At 40.1% G+C, this 17,525-nt stretch overlaps 1 protein-coding gene across 1 annotated transcript in view; it reads right to left on the reverse strand.

Annotated features, from left to right (window-relative positions):
* Positions 1-1,269: 1,269 nt before the first annotated feature.
* The window catches only part of LOC133415698 (collagen and calcium-binding EGF domain-containing protein 1-like), a 51,158-nt gene continuing 34,902 nt past the window's right edge, over positions 1,270-17,525 (reverse strand). The window contains 10 exon segments of the mRNA XM_061701980.1: positions 1,270-1,652; positions 5,263-5,298; positions 5,932-5,967; positions 6,116-6,255; positions 6,679-6,793; positions 6,867-6,911; positions 6,913-6,989; positions 8,550-8,687; positions 9,645-9,779; positions 12,638-12,690. Coding sequence (XP_061557964.1) covers positions 1,467-1,652; positions 5,263-5,298; positions 5,932-5,967; positions 6,116-6,255; positions 6,679-6,793; positions 6,867-6,911; positions 6,913-6,989; positions 8,550-8,687; positions 9,645-9,779; positions 12,638-12,690 — 961 coding nt within the window. The 3' untranslated portion in view covers positions 1,270-1,466.

Here is a 17,525-nt window from a genome sequence, read left to right on the forward strand (position 1 = left end):
AATAATAAGATAATATATTTGTATACTGTATTGATACAAATAAAATCTCTCTCTCTCTCTCTCTCTCTCTCTCTATATATATATATATATATATATATATATATATATATATATTTAGATGTTGTTGTTTTTTACAATAAAAATATCGATGTACCTTTAGTTGCACAAGACATTAAAAATGAACAAGAAACTAACAATGGGTCTGATATTTTTTCCATGGCTATAATAATGAGTTTTTTCATACATAATTGACTTTACTCATCCGTAATACTGTAGAAGCTTTTAGTGTGCTGTATTCTTGTATTTGACTGCATTTGATTTCTCTCTTTGTAAACAATACATGTGCACCCACTCAGTGCAGGGCTGTTTCTCATTGCGTACGGAACCATGACACTCAAAAAGTGGACCTTCCGGTTCATTCGGCACTCATAGGGATATTTATTCTTCTCTACTGGTACTGAATTTTTGTTTGTTTGAATTAAATCAAATAATAATAACCATCATTTTAAAAAAGGAAATGGTACCGTGCTATTTCTGATGGCAAATTACCTCGGTACGATACCGGTACTGGTACTTGGTGCAACACTATTAAAAACAACAACAAAAAAGAAAAAAAAGAAAAACATTCTGGGGAAAACAAAATCCTGTAACTCTTGCATCTTTTATGTAATAATCTTAGATATGTATTACAATATTCATACTCATATATTACACGTATTTTTTCCAAACTACTTTTTTCATTACTTCAAATTACTTTTTGGGAAAATACATTGGCTCTCTAACTACGTTATGAGTTATTAAAAAAGAAAGAGAGAGCGAGAGAGAGAGAGGAAATGGCCACACATTTTTTGCCTGTAAAAATACTTTATTCCAGTAGAAATACTATTTCCTTCACATATAATTATGTCTCTAACTTTTTTTTCTCTAAAAAAATCGTTTTACTTTTGTATTAACACTTTTTATTTTTTACTATGACTTTAGTCTCCTAATATTGTTCTTCTTTTTAAAATGAGTTTTCACACAAAACAGTGACTTTTATTTTTTTCCTCGTACAAGTGTGACTTAATTCTAAAAGGAACCTTTTTTGTTTGTTTGTTTGTTTCTCTTGAAAAAGAGACCTGATCTTTTCTCAGTTACATATTTTGCTCGTAACATTATGGCTTTTTTTTTTTTTTTTTTTTTAATTGAACAAATCAGATACTGAAAATATGACTTTATTCCCCCCCCCCCCCCCCCCCGCCCCGCCCCCCCCACACACACACACACGCACACACACACGTTCCACTGTGCAATGACAATAAACAATTCTAATTCCAAGGGAGCTTCCTTGTTTCCATGATTGTCTGCAGCAGGTGAAGAGGAGCTCTGGAAGAGGAAGACATGCTTGTCCTTTCAAGTCCTTTGTGTCCTTCCGAAATGTTTTTGTGTGTTTTTTAACGAATGTCACCAGAAGTGTTCCAAAAGGTTCAGGTGCTGAACATGAGGTCCCCCTGGCCGGACCCCCACTCGGCAATGTCGGGCTCCCCGCTGGAGGGAGAAGAGTCCAGCGAGATGCCCCTCTTCTCTCCGAACACCTTCTCCTGCAGCTCGATGATGTCGTTGCGGATGTCGGCCATCATCAGCAGCAGGAAGTCGAAAGAGCCGGGAGGTCCCTGAAGGACACATCGGTGTGATCAATGACAAGCTTATTCTTCCACGGCAAACTCATCCCAGCAGAAAAGGTTGTTCCCTCACACTTGTCAACAATTGTCCAAAATGTCTTGATGAGACGGACAATGAATATCGAGAAGGTCAAGTCCAACCTCTGATGAATAAATTGATTAATTAAGGGGGTGTCTCAATACTTTTGTCCACTTAATCAACATCAAAACCTCTGTAAATGTCAATTATGGGCAGTATTTTTCGTATTTTTAGAATGGGGCACAAAAAAACATCCAACTTTGAACAGCACTAATGCTGTACAGACACTTTCCCAAAAAGTTTTTTATTTCCATAATTCCATTCAAAAAGTTAAACCTTCATAGATTATAGATTCAGGGCACACAATTTGAACAATTTCAAGTATTTATTTGTTTATTTTGACATAATTTGGCCTTCCAGCTCATAAAACCCACGAAATCAGAAATTCACAGACAAAATTAGAATACTGTGATGAAATCATCGGCACGGTGAGCGACTGGTTAGCACATCTGCCTCACAGTTCCGGGGACCTGAGTTCAAATCCCAGCCCCGCCTGTGTGGAGTTTGCATGTTCCCCCCGGGCCTGGGTGGGTTTTCTCCATACAGATCCTCAGCAGAAGGAGTCATGAAGTCTTCTAAAACAATCTGGTAGACTTTTGCGGTGACCTTGGATTTAAGAAAGCAGAGTTTACCAACACCTGCACTGGACATTGCACCAAATCATGACGGACTGTGGATATTTCACACTGGAACTCAAGCAGCTTGGTTTCCGTTCTTCACCAGTCTTCCTCCAAACCCTTGGACCTTGATTCCCAAAAAGAAAGGCACACTTTACTTTCATCGTAAAAGAGGACCTTGGACCACTGGCCAACAGTCCAGTCCTTCTTCTCCTTGGCCCAGCCGTACGTCGTCTCAGGCTCAGAAGTGACTTGACCCGAGGAACCCGACAGTTGTAGCCCTTCTCCCGGATGCGTCTGAATGTGGTGGTTTTTGAAGCTGTGACTCCTGCCTCATTTCACTCTTTCTGGATCTCTGCTAGATTCTTGAATCTTTTCTGTCTGCTAATCCCACGTTCATCTCTTTTGCTGGTGCATCTTCTCCTGCCACAATTTTGTCCTTCCACTAGACTTTCCATTGATATGATTGGACACAGCACTCTGTGAACTGCCAGCCTCCTTAGCTATGAACGTTTGTGTCTTACCCATCCTATGGAGGGTCTCAATGATGGTCTTCTGGCCAGTGGTCAAGTCTGCTAGTCTTCCCCATATTGAACCCAGCTGAAGCAATTTAATGACCAGCCAGCCTCCTTAGATATGAACTAGTGATGGGCAAATTATATCGAGGCTTTGGAGCTTGCGTCACCCTTCCTGAAGCGGAGTGATTCGAAACGCTGTGTCGGCGCTTGTATCAAAACACCAGGGTCACGTGACCAATGACGTTTGAAGCTTTGAAACGTCATCGCTGTTCCGCTTCGCATGTCATTCCTTCCAAATGTTTCGAAGCTTTTCATTGGCTCATGGCGTTTCGACACATTCTGAGCCAATGACAGCTTGACAGGTTTGACAGATTTCAGGGTTTGGCGCCATAATATCTACATAAGATGCTTCAAAATGAGGTTGTGAGGAGATAGAGATTTGGAGAGTGAGAGTATTTTGGCAAGTCAACCATACAAGTCCCCAAATGACAAACAATTATTATTTTCCTTAAAAACACCACACACACACGCGCGCACACAAACAATGTTTCTGAATTCACACCATAATCATTTGCAAAGTAGGAAGGATCTCTAATCCTGGTAGGTACTTTTAGTACAGTTTTTGAATAACGCTCAAAGCTTTAAATAACCCCTTAACCAACATTTAACCACATTTGTTGAGGGAGAGCATCTGCATATTTTATTGTAATGACGATATCATCATTATTTGGTACGAACGAACAAAACACTTGAATGACCACACAAACTTTTCTGAACTTGTATTGTTGTCAAGGGAACCAGTGCCAGCGCTTCATCGTGCTCTTTAGAGGTTGCTATGGCTTCAGGTGTCCACCAGATGTCACCGTCACTGAAGCCTTGAAGCTTTTAATCTTTTTAGGCACAATTGTGAGGAAAGCCTCAGTGCTTCGTGAGGCTTCACTTGCCCACCACTACTACGAACCTTTGGGGCTTACCCATCCCGTGGAGGGTATCAATGATGGTCTTCTGGCCAGTTGTCAAGTCTGCAGTCTTCGCCATATTGAGCCCAACTGAGACAATTGAACCAAACTGACACATGGGGAAAGCTGTGCAGATGCTTTGAGTTTAGGAGATGATTAGTGTGTGACACTCAGTTCAAAACATTTATGGGCTGCAAAATTTGGGCTGATTTCTTCACAGTATAAACGTTTTTTGAATTCCTGATTTCTTGGGTTTTATGAGCTGGAAGCCCAAATTATGCCAAAGTAAACAAATAAATACAGATGTTTTTCTTAAATTGTGGGCCCTGAATCTATAATCAATGAAACTCTCACTTTTTTAATGGAATTATGGAAATAAATCAACTTTTCCACAATATTCTAATTTTTTGGGGGGAAAGGGTCTGCATGTTTTACTATCAAAAATACATAAATATAGAATATAAATTGTTTTATTCACTAGGATCGCGGGCTTGCTGCACCCTACCCCAGCTATCTTCGGGCGAGAGGCGGGGTACACCCTGAACTCGTCGCCAGCCAGTCGCAGGGCACAAATAAACAAACAAACATTTGCACTTACATTCACACCTACAGGAAATTTAGAGTCTTCAATTAACCTAGCATTCATGTTTTTGAGATGTGGGAGGAAACCGCAGTACCTGGAGAAACCTCACCCTGGCATAGGAAGAACATGCAAACTCCACGCAGGTACGGTCGGGATTTGAACCCCGGTTCTCAGAACTGTGAGGCAGACATGCCAACCATTTTCGCGACAATTATGTCTCATTGAAAATATATATGTTGTTATTTTTTTGCATTCATATGTATTTTAAGTGTAAAAACACTTAATTGTATTTTCTCACCTTCATTTTTAAATTTAAAATCCAAATTGGATATTGAATATACATGAGTAAAATGTTGTGCTGTCACTCCAAAATGCCATCCATCCATCCATTTTCAACAACGCTTATCCTGGTTAGGGTCACGGGACGCTGGAGCCTATCCCAGCTGGCTTCGGGCGAAAGGCGGACTACACCCTGAACTGGTCGCCAGTCAGTCGCAGGGCACATATAGACACGGACAACCATTCGCACTCACATTCACACCGTCACTGAGTGGGGACGGAACCCACGCTGCCTGCACCAAAGTCAGGCGAGTGTACCGCTACACCATCAGTGACCACTACAACATGAATAAATATGTATATTTTTAAAATAATGTTTAAGGCGTTTCAGCCTCCCCCCCCCTTTTTTATTTATTTATTGCTTGTAAAAAAAAACAAAAAAAAAAAACCTCTAAAATTAAGACACGATTAAACAACAATATAACCTTATTTAAACTAAAAAAAGATAAAGTTGTACACATACATTTGTGGAACATTTGTCCCTTTAAAATGTACAATAAACTTACAGGGGGACCACAGGGACCATCGGCTCCTCTAGCACCCTGAAAATAGAAAATTGTATATATTGTTAATACAACAAAATCACATCCATCCATCCATTTTCTGAGCCGCTTCTCGTCACTAGGGTCGCGGGCAAAATCACACCCAAAAAGTCATATTACATATTCCATAAAATAAGATAACATTGATGACTAAGGGTGCCATGCAATTGGCTGGCAACCAGTTCAGGGTGTACCCCGCCTCCTGCCCGATGATAGCTAGGATAGGCTCCAGCACGCCCGCGACCCTAGTGAGGAGAAGCAGCTCAGAAAATGGATGGATGGATGGATAATGACTAAGGAGGAAAGTTTTGTGTGTGTGCGTGTTGTAGTTGTTGTAGCTGTCAGTTTGGCCACTAGAGGGGAGCAGTGCATCTCACAGACATCCATCCATCCATTATCTGAGCCGATTATCCTCACTAGGGTCGCGGGCGTGCTGGAGCCTATCCCAGCTAGTCATCGGGCAGGAGGCGGGGTACACCCTGAACTGGTCGCCAGCCAATCGCAGGGCACATACAAACAAACAAACAGCCATTCGCACTCACATTCACACCTACGGGCAATTTAGAGATGCCATCTCACAGACAAACGTAAATATGAGAAACTTTTATTAATGCGCCATGATATTGAATTGACCTTTGAGCCGTCTCTTCCGGGGGCCCCGGGTGGTCCCTGCATGGAGGATAAAACACAAGTTTCAAAATGTTATACAAGTCAATACAAAATGGTTGCTTTCAATACACATGCCTATTATTACACATACATGCAGTACTGTATTATGTACTTATGTCATTTTTTTGTTTTGTTTTGTTTTGTTTACCACTGGTCCTCTGCGGCCTCTTTTGATGTGCCTCAGATCAGGCTCCGGGCCCATGGGCCCAATGTCCCCCCGGAGCCCCCGAGGCCCTGGGGGGCCTCCCCCGCCTCGTTCCCCTCTTGCTCCTGGCTCCCCTGGGTGACCTGTGGAGTAGGTATTTTGGTAATTTAGGTGGAGTAGGTAGGTCGCTGGGAAGGTAGGTTGTGTTAATAGATAGGTAGACTAGGTATATATTTTGGTAGATTAGGTACATATAAACACACTGGGGAAATTAGGTAGGCGGGTAGTTTGGTAGACTCGGCAGATGGGTAGGTGGATTTAGGTTGGCATTTTGGCATATTAGGAAGGTATATTGGGTAGGTCTGTACATTAGGTTGGTGGATTAGGTTCGTCGGTTAGGTGCGTAGGGGGCTTGATTAGGGATTTAGATTAGGTAGACTATAGGTACAGTATGTAGGTTTGGTAGCTAAATTGATAGATTAGGTAGACAGATTAGGTACTCTACATGTACTGTAGGTAGTGGGATTAGGTAGATTGCGGATGATAAACTATGTAGAAGGCATTACCTGGGACCCCAGGAGGTCCTGGAGGTCCGGGTAAACCAGGACGACACGAGCTGTCAGGTATTTTTCCCGGCCTCCCAAGAGGTTTGTCATTGTGGCTGGCCAGGAGGTCAGGAACCTGCCAGCATAGCAACCGCTATTAGTGGATTAGCATGAAACTCCAACCGACATAAAAGCGCCGCCAAGGCTACCTGCGGATTGGCCAGCCGCAGTTTTATTTGCAGCAGACTGCTTTTTCATGTTGACGAAGTCCTGGCAGGTAAAGGAGCAGGTACCTGCACTCATCAGCGTGTCAGACTTCCCTGTTGAACTCACTGAAAAACAGAACAACACTCGATAAACAAAATAAAACCATTACATATTTCTGCTTTAATTAAGGTGCACATTATAACAACCTAGCAATTTGTTTAGGAATTAACATGACAATAAAGCTAGCTGCTATGACCACCTCAGATTATGTACATACGGTATGGGTAGGTAGATCAGGTACATGCAGGTAGGTAGGTAGGTAGGTAGGTAGGTAAGGTAGGTAGGTAGGTAGGGTAGCAGCTTTGGTAGGTAGGAAGATTAATAAGGGAGGTAGATAACATAGGTAGGTAGTTTATGTAGGTTGGTAGTTAGAGTAGCTAGGCAGGTAGGTAGACATGTAGGTAAATAAATTAATAACTAAGTAGGTAGGTTGGTAGTCTAGTTAGGTGGATTAGGAAGGTAGGTACTGGACTAGAGATTAGGTAGGTAGGTACAACCAGGTAGGGGGTTTAGATAGACTTCAACTTTAGTGTATTAGCAATCAACATTACAGTATATTGAAGGTTGTCGAATTACTACATATTGATGTGTTTCTGAAATTAAATAATCACAAAATGTTTATTAGCGTGTTATTGACGCTAGTCTCCAGATCACTTCCAATTTTAGTGGACCAGATAACATAAGTGAACCAGCCAGGATACCGCTTTGGTTATGATAGTGCTCGCATTTGGTTTAGCTTTGCACAAACTTGATGATTAGACCATGTCTAATAGCATTATATATGATTTTGAGGCTAGAAGGAAGCAGATCAAATTATTACATATTGATTTTCACTACATTGTGTGGCAGGTCCTCTTAGTTTAGGAGTGGCTTAAAAAAGAAATTACAAAAAAAAAAAAAAAAAATGCAAATTCCATACTGTTGCTTTAAATCCAACACATCTGCATTGACAAATGAGCAACACGCAGTGATTTAGGGTGATTTATTTATTTTTTTGTACCCCCCATAATATATGATAAACTTCTCGTGCGACATGTTGCTGCGCCTTTGGCAAACTGCGCACATGGCGTGGATTTATTGCTATGCTTCACGCTTTGGAGCAAGAACATTAAAAACCTTCAGCTGCTCCACACTAAGCGCAATATAATATATAGAATAACGGTACATGTCTCCTGCACATGGACTAGCTTTTTATATCTTTATAGCACAAAATGTGTTTCACATGTACAAGGTGCACCTGCAATAAAGGAAGTCTACATGTACTTTTTATTTTATTTATGTAGCCCATTTCATACACACGCACACAGGCAATGTCGGCCATTTATAGGGCAAACAACCATATATGGTCATTTCAGAAAGGCAAAATTGACACCACAAGCCTCACTACGAGGCAGTGATTGCTCCCAAAATTGATTTCCTCTCTCTCTCTCTCTCTCTCTCTCTCTCTCTCTCTCTCTCAAAAAAACAACATGCATGGTAGGTTAAACATATATATTATATTTCATTATATATAATAAATTATAATTTAGATGTTATCATTCTGTCACACCCACATAAATCGATGCCTGGATATCACCATAGCAACACAAGAAGAAAAAAGTGTAGGTATTAGCTTTGCATCTTACAGTTGTGCACAGCGATGCAGGAATGCCGGTCGGGAGACAGAATGTATCCACTGTGGCATCGACACAGGAAGCTGCCGCCCGTGTTGATGCACTCGTGCTCGCACACGTCACCGCCTGACTCCTCGCACTCGTCGATGTCTAAAAAAAAAAAATCTAAATCAAAACTGCGAACAGTAGTTAGTTAAAGACAAATAGTAGCCCACCATATACTGTAGAACATATAGCCTGATATCCTGTATGTGAAATACAGAGAAGGGATTCAATTTCACGATGCATGCTTATAAATAAATAGTTCTCGGAAATCTTAGAATTGTTTTCCTTTCTCTTCCTCCCATTTTGGAAATTTACCAAGCAGCAAATGACCACACTAAAATGTCACCTGACCAGGAAAAAAAATTAAAAGAAGAAAAAAAATGTGCACGAATTAAATACAAAATGAATGTAAAAAATAAATAAATGTAATATTTAAATTTAAAACTAAATTAAAAAGTAAATGACAAATATATAAAAAAATATACTATATATGTATATATAAATACAATAAAAAATATTAAACAGATAAATAGGAAATTAAATAATGTCAAAAGTAAATAAAGAAGTACAAAAAAACTAACAAATTAAACAAAATGAATAATTAGAAAAAATATAAGTCAGACAGAAATTGTAAAATATGAATCAAATTAAATTGGAAACAAAAATAAAATAAATATTAATAAAATAAACAGTAAGTAAACTCAATAAAGAAATGCAAAAACAGAACAAAATTAACTAGTAAAAAAATGAAATAATAAAATAAATAATAAATACAAAATTAGAAACAAAAATAAACATAACACAAAGTAAAACAATGTAATTAATATAATTAAAACTTATTAAAATAAAAAACAAAAAACAAGTATTTTTTTACATTTTGCTTTAATGCAAACATACAGTAAATAAAGATGTAAAAGAGTAAACAAATGAAATGAAAAAGCCTCTTTCACATGCCCAGAGAGCCTGCAAAATAGCTGTATCTGGGCTATAACTTCGAGAACATAGGAATATACCGTCTTGGCTGGGTCTCTATGGGAATGGAGGCTTTTAGTGATAACTGACCCAGACAATAAGGAGATTTGTGGTTGCGGTGTCTCTCTCGGTCGAAGCGATAACCCGGGTAGCACGTGCACACCACCCGTCCGAAGTTGTCGGTGCACTGCTGCTCGCATGGTGACGCGGCGCACACGTCCACGCCTGCGTAGAAGAAAAAATATATGGAAGAAGGCCGTAAAAAATGTATTATTGGAACAGCACATCCGCCTCGCAGTTCTGAGGTCTACACACGACACTCTGTGATGGGTGACAGTTTATCCTTCAGCAACGACCTTGACGGAGCTTTAGAGGTGCTACAAAGACAAATGGGCAAAATTGCACAAAGACAGGTGGCACGGTGGCTGACTGGTTAGAGCGTCAGCCTCACAGTTCTGAGGACCAGGGTTCAATCCCCGCCCCCGCCTGTGTGGAGTTTGCATGTTCTCCCCGTGCCAGCGTGGGTTTTCTCCGGGCACTCCGGTTTCCTCCCACATCCCAAAAACATGCATTTATTGGAGACTCTAAATTGTCCGTAGGTGTGAATGTGTGTGCGAAGGGTTGTTTGTTTGTATGTGCCCTGCGATTGGCCGGCAACCAGTTCAGGGTGTACCCCGCCTCCTGCCCGATGATAGCTGGGATAGGCTCCAGCACGCCCGCGACCCTAGTGAGGAGAAGCGGCTCAGAAAATGGATTGATGGATGCCCAAAGACAGGTGTGCCAAGCTGGTGGCATCATATTCAAACATACTTAGGTTTTTAGTTCCAATAATTTAGAAAACATTTCCGAAAAATGCTTTTTGTCATTATGGGGTGTTGCGTGTAGATTTTCTTGGGAAAAAATTAATACAATCAATTTTGCATTATTATGTTCACAAAACAAAACGTGGAAAAGTGAAGCACTGCAAATACCTTGCAGGTACACTGGATATAGTTTATACATGTTAACCTCCATCTTCATTTTTATGTACATAATAAACAATGTAAACATGCAGTTTATATACTGTAGGTGGTGGCTCTATTGTGTTTTTATACCATCTATATCCAACCCCAATTCCAATGAAGTTGCGACGTTGTGTTAAACATAAATAAAAACAGAATACAATGATTTACAAATCATGTTCAACCTATATTTAATTGAATACACTACAAAGACAAGATATTTAATGTTCAAACTGATAAACCTTATTGTTTTTAGTAAATAATCATTAACTTATAATTTTATGGCTGCAACATGTTCCAAAAAAGCTGGGACAGGTGGCAAAAAAGACTGAGAAAGTTGAGGACTGCTCATCAAACACCTGTTTGGAACATCCCACAGGTGAACAGGCTAATTGGGAACAGGTGGGTGCCATGATTGGGTATAAAAGGAGCTTCCCTGAATTGCTCAAGCAAAGATGGGCCTAAAACCAACATTGAATGCCCGTGACCTTCGATCCCTCAGGCGGCACTGCATCAAAAACCGACATCAATGTGTAAAGGATATCGCCACATGGGCTCAGGAACACTTCAGAAAACCAATGTCAGTAAATACAGTTCGGCACTACATCCGTATGTGCAACTTGAAACTCGACTACGCAAAGCAAAAGCCATTTATCAACAACACCCAGAAACGCCGGCGGCTTCTCTGGGCTGAGCTCATCTAAGATGAACTGATGCAAAATGGAAAAGTGTTCTGTGGTCCGACGAGTCCACATTTCAAATTGTTTTTGGAAACTATGGGCCAAAGAGGAAAAGAACCATCCGGACTGTTATGGACGCAAAGTTCAAAAGCCAGCATCTGTGATGGTATGGGGCTGTGTTAGTGCTAATGGCATGGGTAACTTACACATCTGTGAAGACACCATTAATGCTGAAAGGTACATACAGGTTTCGGAGAAACATATACTGCCATCCAAGCAACGTCTTTTTCATGGACGCCCTTGCTTATTTCAGCAAGACAATGCCAAACCACAATCTCCACAGTGTTACAACAGCGTGGCTTCATAGTAAAAGAGTGTGTGTACTAGACTGGCCTGCCTACAGTCCAGTCCTGTCTCCCATTGAAAATGTGTGGCCCGTTATGAAGCGTAAAATATGACAATGGAGACCCCAGACTGTTGAACAGCTGAAGCTGTACATCAAGCAAGAATGGGGAAGAATTCCACCTGCAAAGCTTCAACAATTCCCAAATGTTTATTGAATGTTGTTAAAAGAAAAGGTGATGTAACGCAGTGGTAAACATGACCCTGTCCCAGCTTTTTTGGAACATCTTGCAGCCATAAAATTCTAAGTTAATCATTATTTGCTAAAAACAATCGAGTTTATCAGTTTGAACATTACATATCTTGTCTTTGTAGTGTGTTCAATTAAATATAGGTTGAACATGATTTGAAAATCATTGATTTCTGTTTTTATTTATGTTTAACACAACGTCCCAACTTCATTGGAATTGGGGTTGTATTTGTATGTAAATATTTGTTTTATGACATTAATATGTACTGTATGTATATTGCTTTATTTTTTTCATAACCTTTTATATTTTCGTTACATTATGTTTTATGGGATTTACTGTAAATTCGGCATGTTTCTCTCAAAGTGGAAGCCAGGTGGACAAGAGCCACTTCTTGTCTTATTTTACTATTTTTTCTGTCATTCAGTGTCAATTATCTCCTTTATAATGCGACCAAATACATAATGATTGATGACATATTCCACATGAAGATCAACAATGAAGCACAAATGTTCATCGGCCTTGGCCGCTTTGGTGTTGATGCCAGCAATGAGCTAATTTGACTTAGGTCATCGTTCCAATGTGACAAAAAGGCAGTGATGTGGAATTCAAGGCACGCCACGCACATCAATGTGGTCTGCAGACCTTGTTTTGAGGCAGGATGTTTCCCAGCTAATAGAGGCGGCGGAATGGCAGGACTAGATTGGAGAATGGGAATTCTGTGTGTCTCTGTGTGTGTGAGAACAAAAAAAAAAAAGAAAAAGAGAGAAAAAAAAGAAGAAAAAGAGAGAAAAAAAGAGTGTTTTACCTACTTTCAGGTATGCATTGGCCCATAACAAACCTGAAGCCTTCACAGCATTTCCTCCTGGGGAGAGAAAACAAGAAGAACAACTTAGATTAGCCATTGCCATAATAAAACCGTATTTAAAAAAATATATTATTGTAATACCAAGACCAAGTCCGAAACCTTGGTGTACTGATGGATTCCGACCTGACTTTCAACAGTCATATCAAATCAATTACTCAAACTGCCTTCTACCATCTGAAGAAAATATCCAGAGTGAAGGCTTGCATGTGCCAAGCAGACCAGGAGAAGCTCATCCATGCTTTTATCTCAAGTAGACTTGACGATTGCAATGGTCTTCTGACTGGACTCCCCAAAAAGAGCATTAAACAGCTGCAACTCATTGAGAATGCTGCAGCTCGGGTTCTGACCAGAACAAAGAGGTCAGAGCATATTACTCCAATTGTAAGTTCTTTACACTGGGTCAGCTTTAGAATAGATTTTAAAGTTCTGCTACTGGTCCTATAAATCACAAAATGGTTTAGGTCCTGAATACATGAAATAAATGCTAAGGGAATATAAACCCAGTAGTGCCCTGAGATCGACACTCAGGTCTGTGGAGCACAGAGTCCAAAGCAAACATGGTGAAGCAGCATTTAGCTATTATGCTGCACACAAATGGAATAAGTTGCCAACAGAAGCGACGTCCGCACCAAGTGTGCATGTTTTTAAGTGCAGGCTAAAAACTCTTCTTTTTTGTCATGCTTTTTAGAGCACTTCCACGTTTAAATTATATTTCTTGCACTGTACGCTGTTTTAATTGTACTTTTTTCTCTGTTGTACTTTTTTTCCTTAGTTTTTAAATGTTTTAATCATGTAAAAGGCATTGAGTTACCTTGTGTATGAAATGCGCTATATAAATACATTTGCTTTGCTTTGCTTAATATTATGATGAAACACAATCATATTATTATTATTGGATTCATATTACATTCTTATTATAGTATGATGAAAAAGCATTTTATTGTATGGGTATAAAGTCCATCCATCCATGCATCCATTTTCTGAACCGCTTCTCCTCACAAGGGTCGCGGACGTGCCGGAGCCCATCCCAGCCATCATCGGGCAGGAGGCGGGGTACACCCTGAACTGGTTGCCAGCCAATCGCAGGGCACATACAAACAAACAACCATTCGCACTCACATACACACCTACGGGCAATTTAGTCTCCAATTCATGCATGTTTTTGGGATGTGGGAGGAAACCAGAGTGCCCGGAGAAAACCCACGCAGGCACGGGGAGAACATGCAAACTCCACGCAGGCGGGGCCGGGGATTGAACCCCGGTCCTCAGAACTGTGAGGCTGACGCTCTAACCAGTCAGCCACCGTGCCGCCGGTATAAAGTCACTGCCTTTTTTACATAAGTGTACATTTATGGTGGCACGGTGGAATATTGGTTAGCATTTCCACTTCACACTTCTCAGGTTGTGTGGTTTCCATGTTCTCTCTGTGTTTGGCTTTCCAAAAAACATGCTCCTAATGTTAGATTAGAGTTTGCTGTGAGTGTGAATGGATGTTTTTCGAAAGGGGTTCTGTAATTGGCTGATGAACACTCCAGGGTTTACTCTGCTTCTCGCCCAATCTCAGCTGGGATAGGCTCTAGCTCACCCGTGACCCTAGTGAGGATAAACAAAATATGGATGGATGTACACTTGTTTCTTTTTCAATGCGTCAATTTTGTCATGATAAAAAAGTTGTAATATTGTTGCAAAAACAGAGAATGAGTACTAGAATGAAGTCAACATTATAAGTAAAAACTAATTTACAAGAACAAAGTCATATTATTCATGAAATAAAAAATACAATTATTAAGTCATGACATTTCAAGAAATTACAAGAAAAAAATATTGACATTATACAGCAGTAATGTCATAATATTAGGAGAAAACATTTTGATAAATATTGGACTCAGACCGGAATTTTTACAGCCAGACTAAATCAAGAACACCGTCAGCATTTTAGCATTTAAATTAAAACACATTTCCAAAATCAAATGAATCGTGTCTAAACCTGACTTAGAGTTGAAAGCTTTTGTCTCCAGCAGGTTAGGCGACTGGAGCGGCCTGCTCACTGGGCTCTCTGAATGAGCTCTACATCCAGAATGCTGCTGCTCTAGTCCTGACTAGAACCAGGAAATAGCCCAGTACTCAGGTTGCTGCACTGACATCCTGTCTCTCAGAGAATAGACTTTAAAACAGCTCTGCTTGTGTACACGTCTCTTCATGGTCTAGCCAGGGGTGGGCAAACCTTTTGGCTCAGGGGCCACATTGACTTTTAAAATTTGACAGGTGGGCCAAGCCAGGACCCGATGCTTACATATCAAAAATAAACACACACACACACACACACACACACACACACACAAAGGCATTGTAGTGTTAATACTTAGATTTACTTTGAATGGGAACAGTGTTCTTTTGTTGATGACCTTTTTTTTTTTGCCAGTGCATCAAAGTCCGGTGTTAGTTTTGTTGAGGCAATTCTCAGAACACATCTGAGGTGTTCATCACTCAGCTGGGATCTGTAGGATGTTTGTTGGTGTTCATCACACTAAAAGTCTGTTCACACACATATGTAGAGCCAAACACCACCACCATCCTCTGTGCCATCTTCCGCATTTTCTGAACTTTGTCTGCGCTTAATAAAGCATAAAGGTCATCCAGTTTGAGAGTTGAACATTATCACATTGTAGATCAATCAGTTCCATCTGCAGCTCCCGTGGCGCTGTTTCAGGGTCTTGTATCACTGAATCTTGGATGGCAGTTTGTCAGATAAAGGTGTTTTGCTGAGCCTGCAAGCTTAATTTTAACCGCTGAGCCGTAGCCATCAGTTCCTGCATTGATTAGCTGTTAGCATAATCAGCATGCTTGGTAGAAAAGTGACGGCTGATGTTGTATTCCTCTAAAACCGCAATGGTTTCTTAACAAATTAGACATACAGCCTTTGACCAGACTTCAGTGAAAAAGTATTTCGTAGTCCGTTCTATATTAAACACTCGGCTCTCACTGTCAACTTTTCTTTTCTTTGGCCCACTCATGGTTGAAGAAGGGTTCAGAGCAGTAGCAGAGTAAAAACAGAACAGCCAAAGTCAAGTCAATGTATCACTGTACCTACTGCGCTACCTGGTGGAACCACTGGGCATTACAGCACAACCTGGTGTAGCCACTCGGTATTACAGGACAAGGCTGAATGAATGTAGTCATGATTTTGATATGATTTGGGCAATTCTGTACCAGTCTTTGGCGGGCCGGATTGAAATGATCATCAGGCCGGATGTGGCCCGCGGGCCGCAGTATGCCCACCCCTTCTAGTGCCAAAGTACATCTCTGACATGTTCGAGTCATCTGAAGCTTCTTGGGCTGTGAGAACCTCAGGAAGTGCTAAAATCTTTAACACTCTTCCAGATGTGAGACAGGCCTGGTGACAATATTTAAATCCAGCTTGAAAACAGTTCGTTGTATATACAGTATGAAAACTGAAAATATTTTATCTGCAGTCTTCGCTTTTAATTTAATAATGATTATTGCCTTGTTTTATGGAATGATTTTATTTCACTTCTTGTACTTTTATGAAGCTGTAAAGGTGGATGGGTTAACACTTCTACCATGCTACCTAAAGTAGCAATATCAGGAGAATTTTTCGAATAATATTATTCACTTTTTTTAGCGAATAAAGCTAGAATATTACCAGAAAAACATTTACATTTACATATATATATATATATATATATATATATATATATATATATATGTGTATATATATATACACAAGAGTAAAGTCATCAAATTATGATTTAAAAATGAGAATGAAATCATAATAATTAGATTTTTACTTTCTTATAATAAAATGCATTTGTAAATTTCATATGTAAAAACATTGCGATCTATAATAAATTAAAGAAAAAAATAACATAATATAACTTAATTCCCATAACCTTTTTCTCTTAGGTAAAACAAAATAATAATTTTGAGCATGGTAGTTTTTTTAGTGACAATATTTTTGTAAGATTAATTAATACAAAACTATTTTACCAGAAAAAATAAATAAATAAATAAATAATCTTATGTACATAAAACATTTAAAAACTTGCCAAATATTATGACTTCCCCTTCACTTTATACTTTTAAAGGCCCAGTAAACTGATCCAAAAAATACCTTGTAAATTTGAAACTCAGCAGAGAAAAGTATTGTTAAAAAGCCTGCCAATTTTGAATGCATAAACAAATCGGCAAGTATGTAAAATGAGGCTTCAAAATGTTTAAGAATCGAGAGGTTCTCTCAGACGTCAGGCGTTGTGGGCGTGTCGCTGAATTATCTGAAAACCCCACCTCCCGGAACATTCAGCTGTCAATCAAATACGTGCCTTCGGGCCGCAGAGGAGCACTCTGTGGCGGCCAGGCAATCTCTGAGCCCTGGCGTAATGGCATTGGGACAATTTCCCCCTCCTTTGCCTCTGTTGAAATTCAACCGGCCAGTGGCGAGCTGTCGTGGCCGCCTCGGGTGCACCATCGGCGGTCACTCTAGCCGCCGGCGGATTGGCGTGGGGCGGCGGAGCCATCCGCTTTGCTGCTGCCTCGCTACTTACGCTGCATGGACATGCACACGCCACTGATACTGATGTCCAATTAACACACAACACATAATACTCCAGGGAAGATGTTTTTCTTTTTAGTTTAGTTGTAACCATACAGTAGCTTGATGACTTGATGGCACACTGCAGTGGTAGAAATGGGCCAAGTAATTATCAATAAGGAAGTGGCAATTGCTGATGGTGTGGTGGTACAGTCACCTGACTTTGCTGCGGGCAGCGTGGGTTCCGTTCCCATTCAGTGACGGTGTGAATGTGAGTGCGAAT

This window comes from Phycodurus eques, chromosome 2, assembly GCF_024500275.1.
Source record: "Phycodurus eques isolate BA_2022a chromosome 2, UOR_Pequ_1.1, whole genome shotgun sequence".
NCBI lineage: Eukaryota > Metazoa > Chordata > Actinopteri > Syngnathiformes > Syngnathidae > Phycodurus > Phycodurus eques.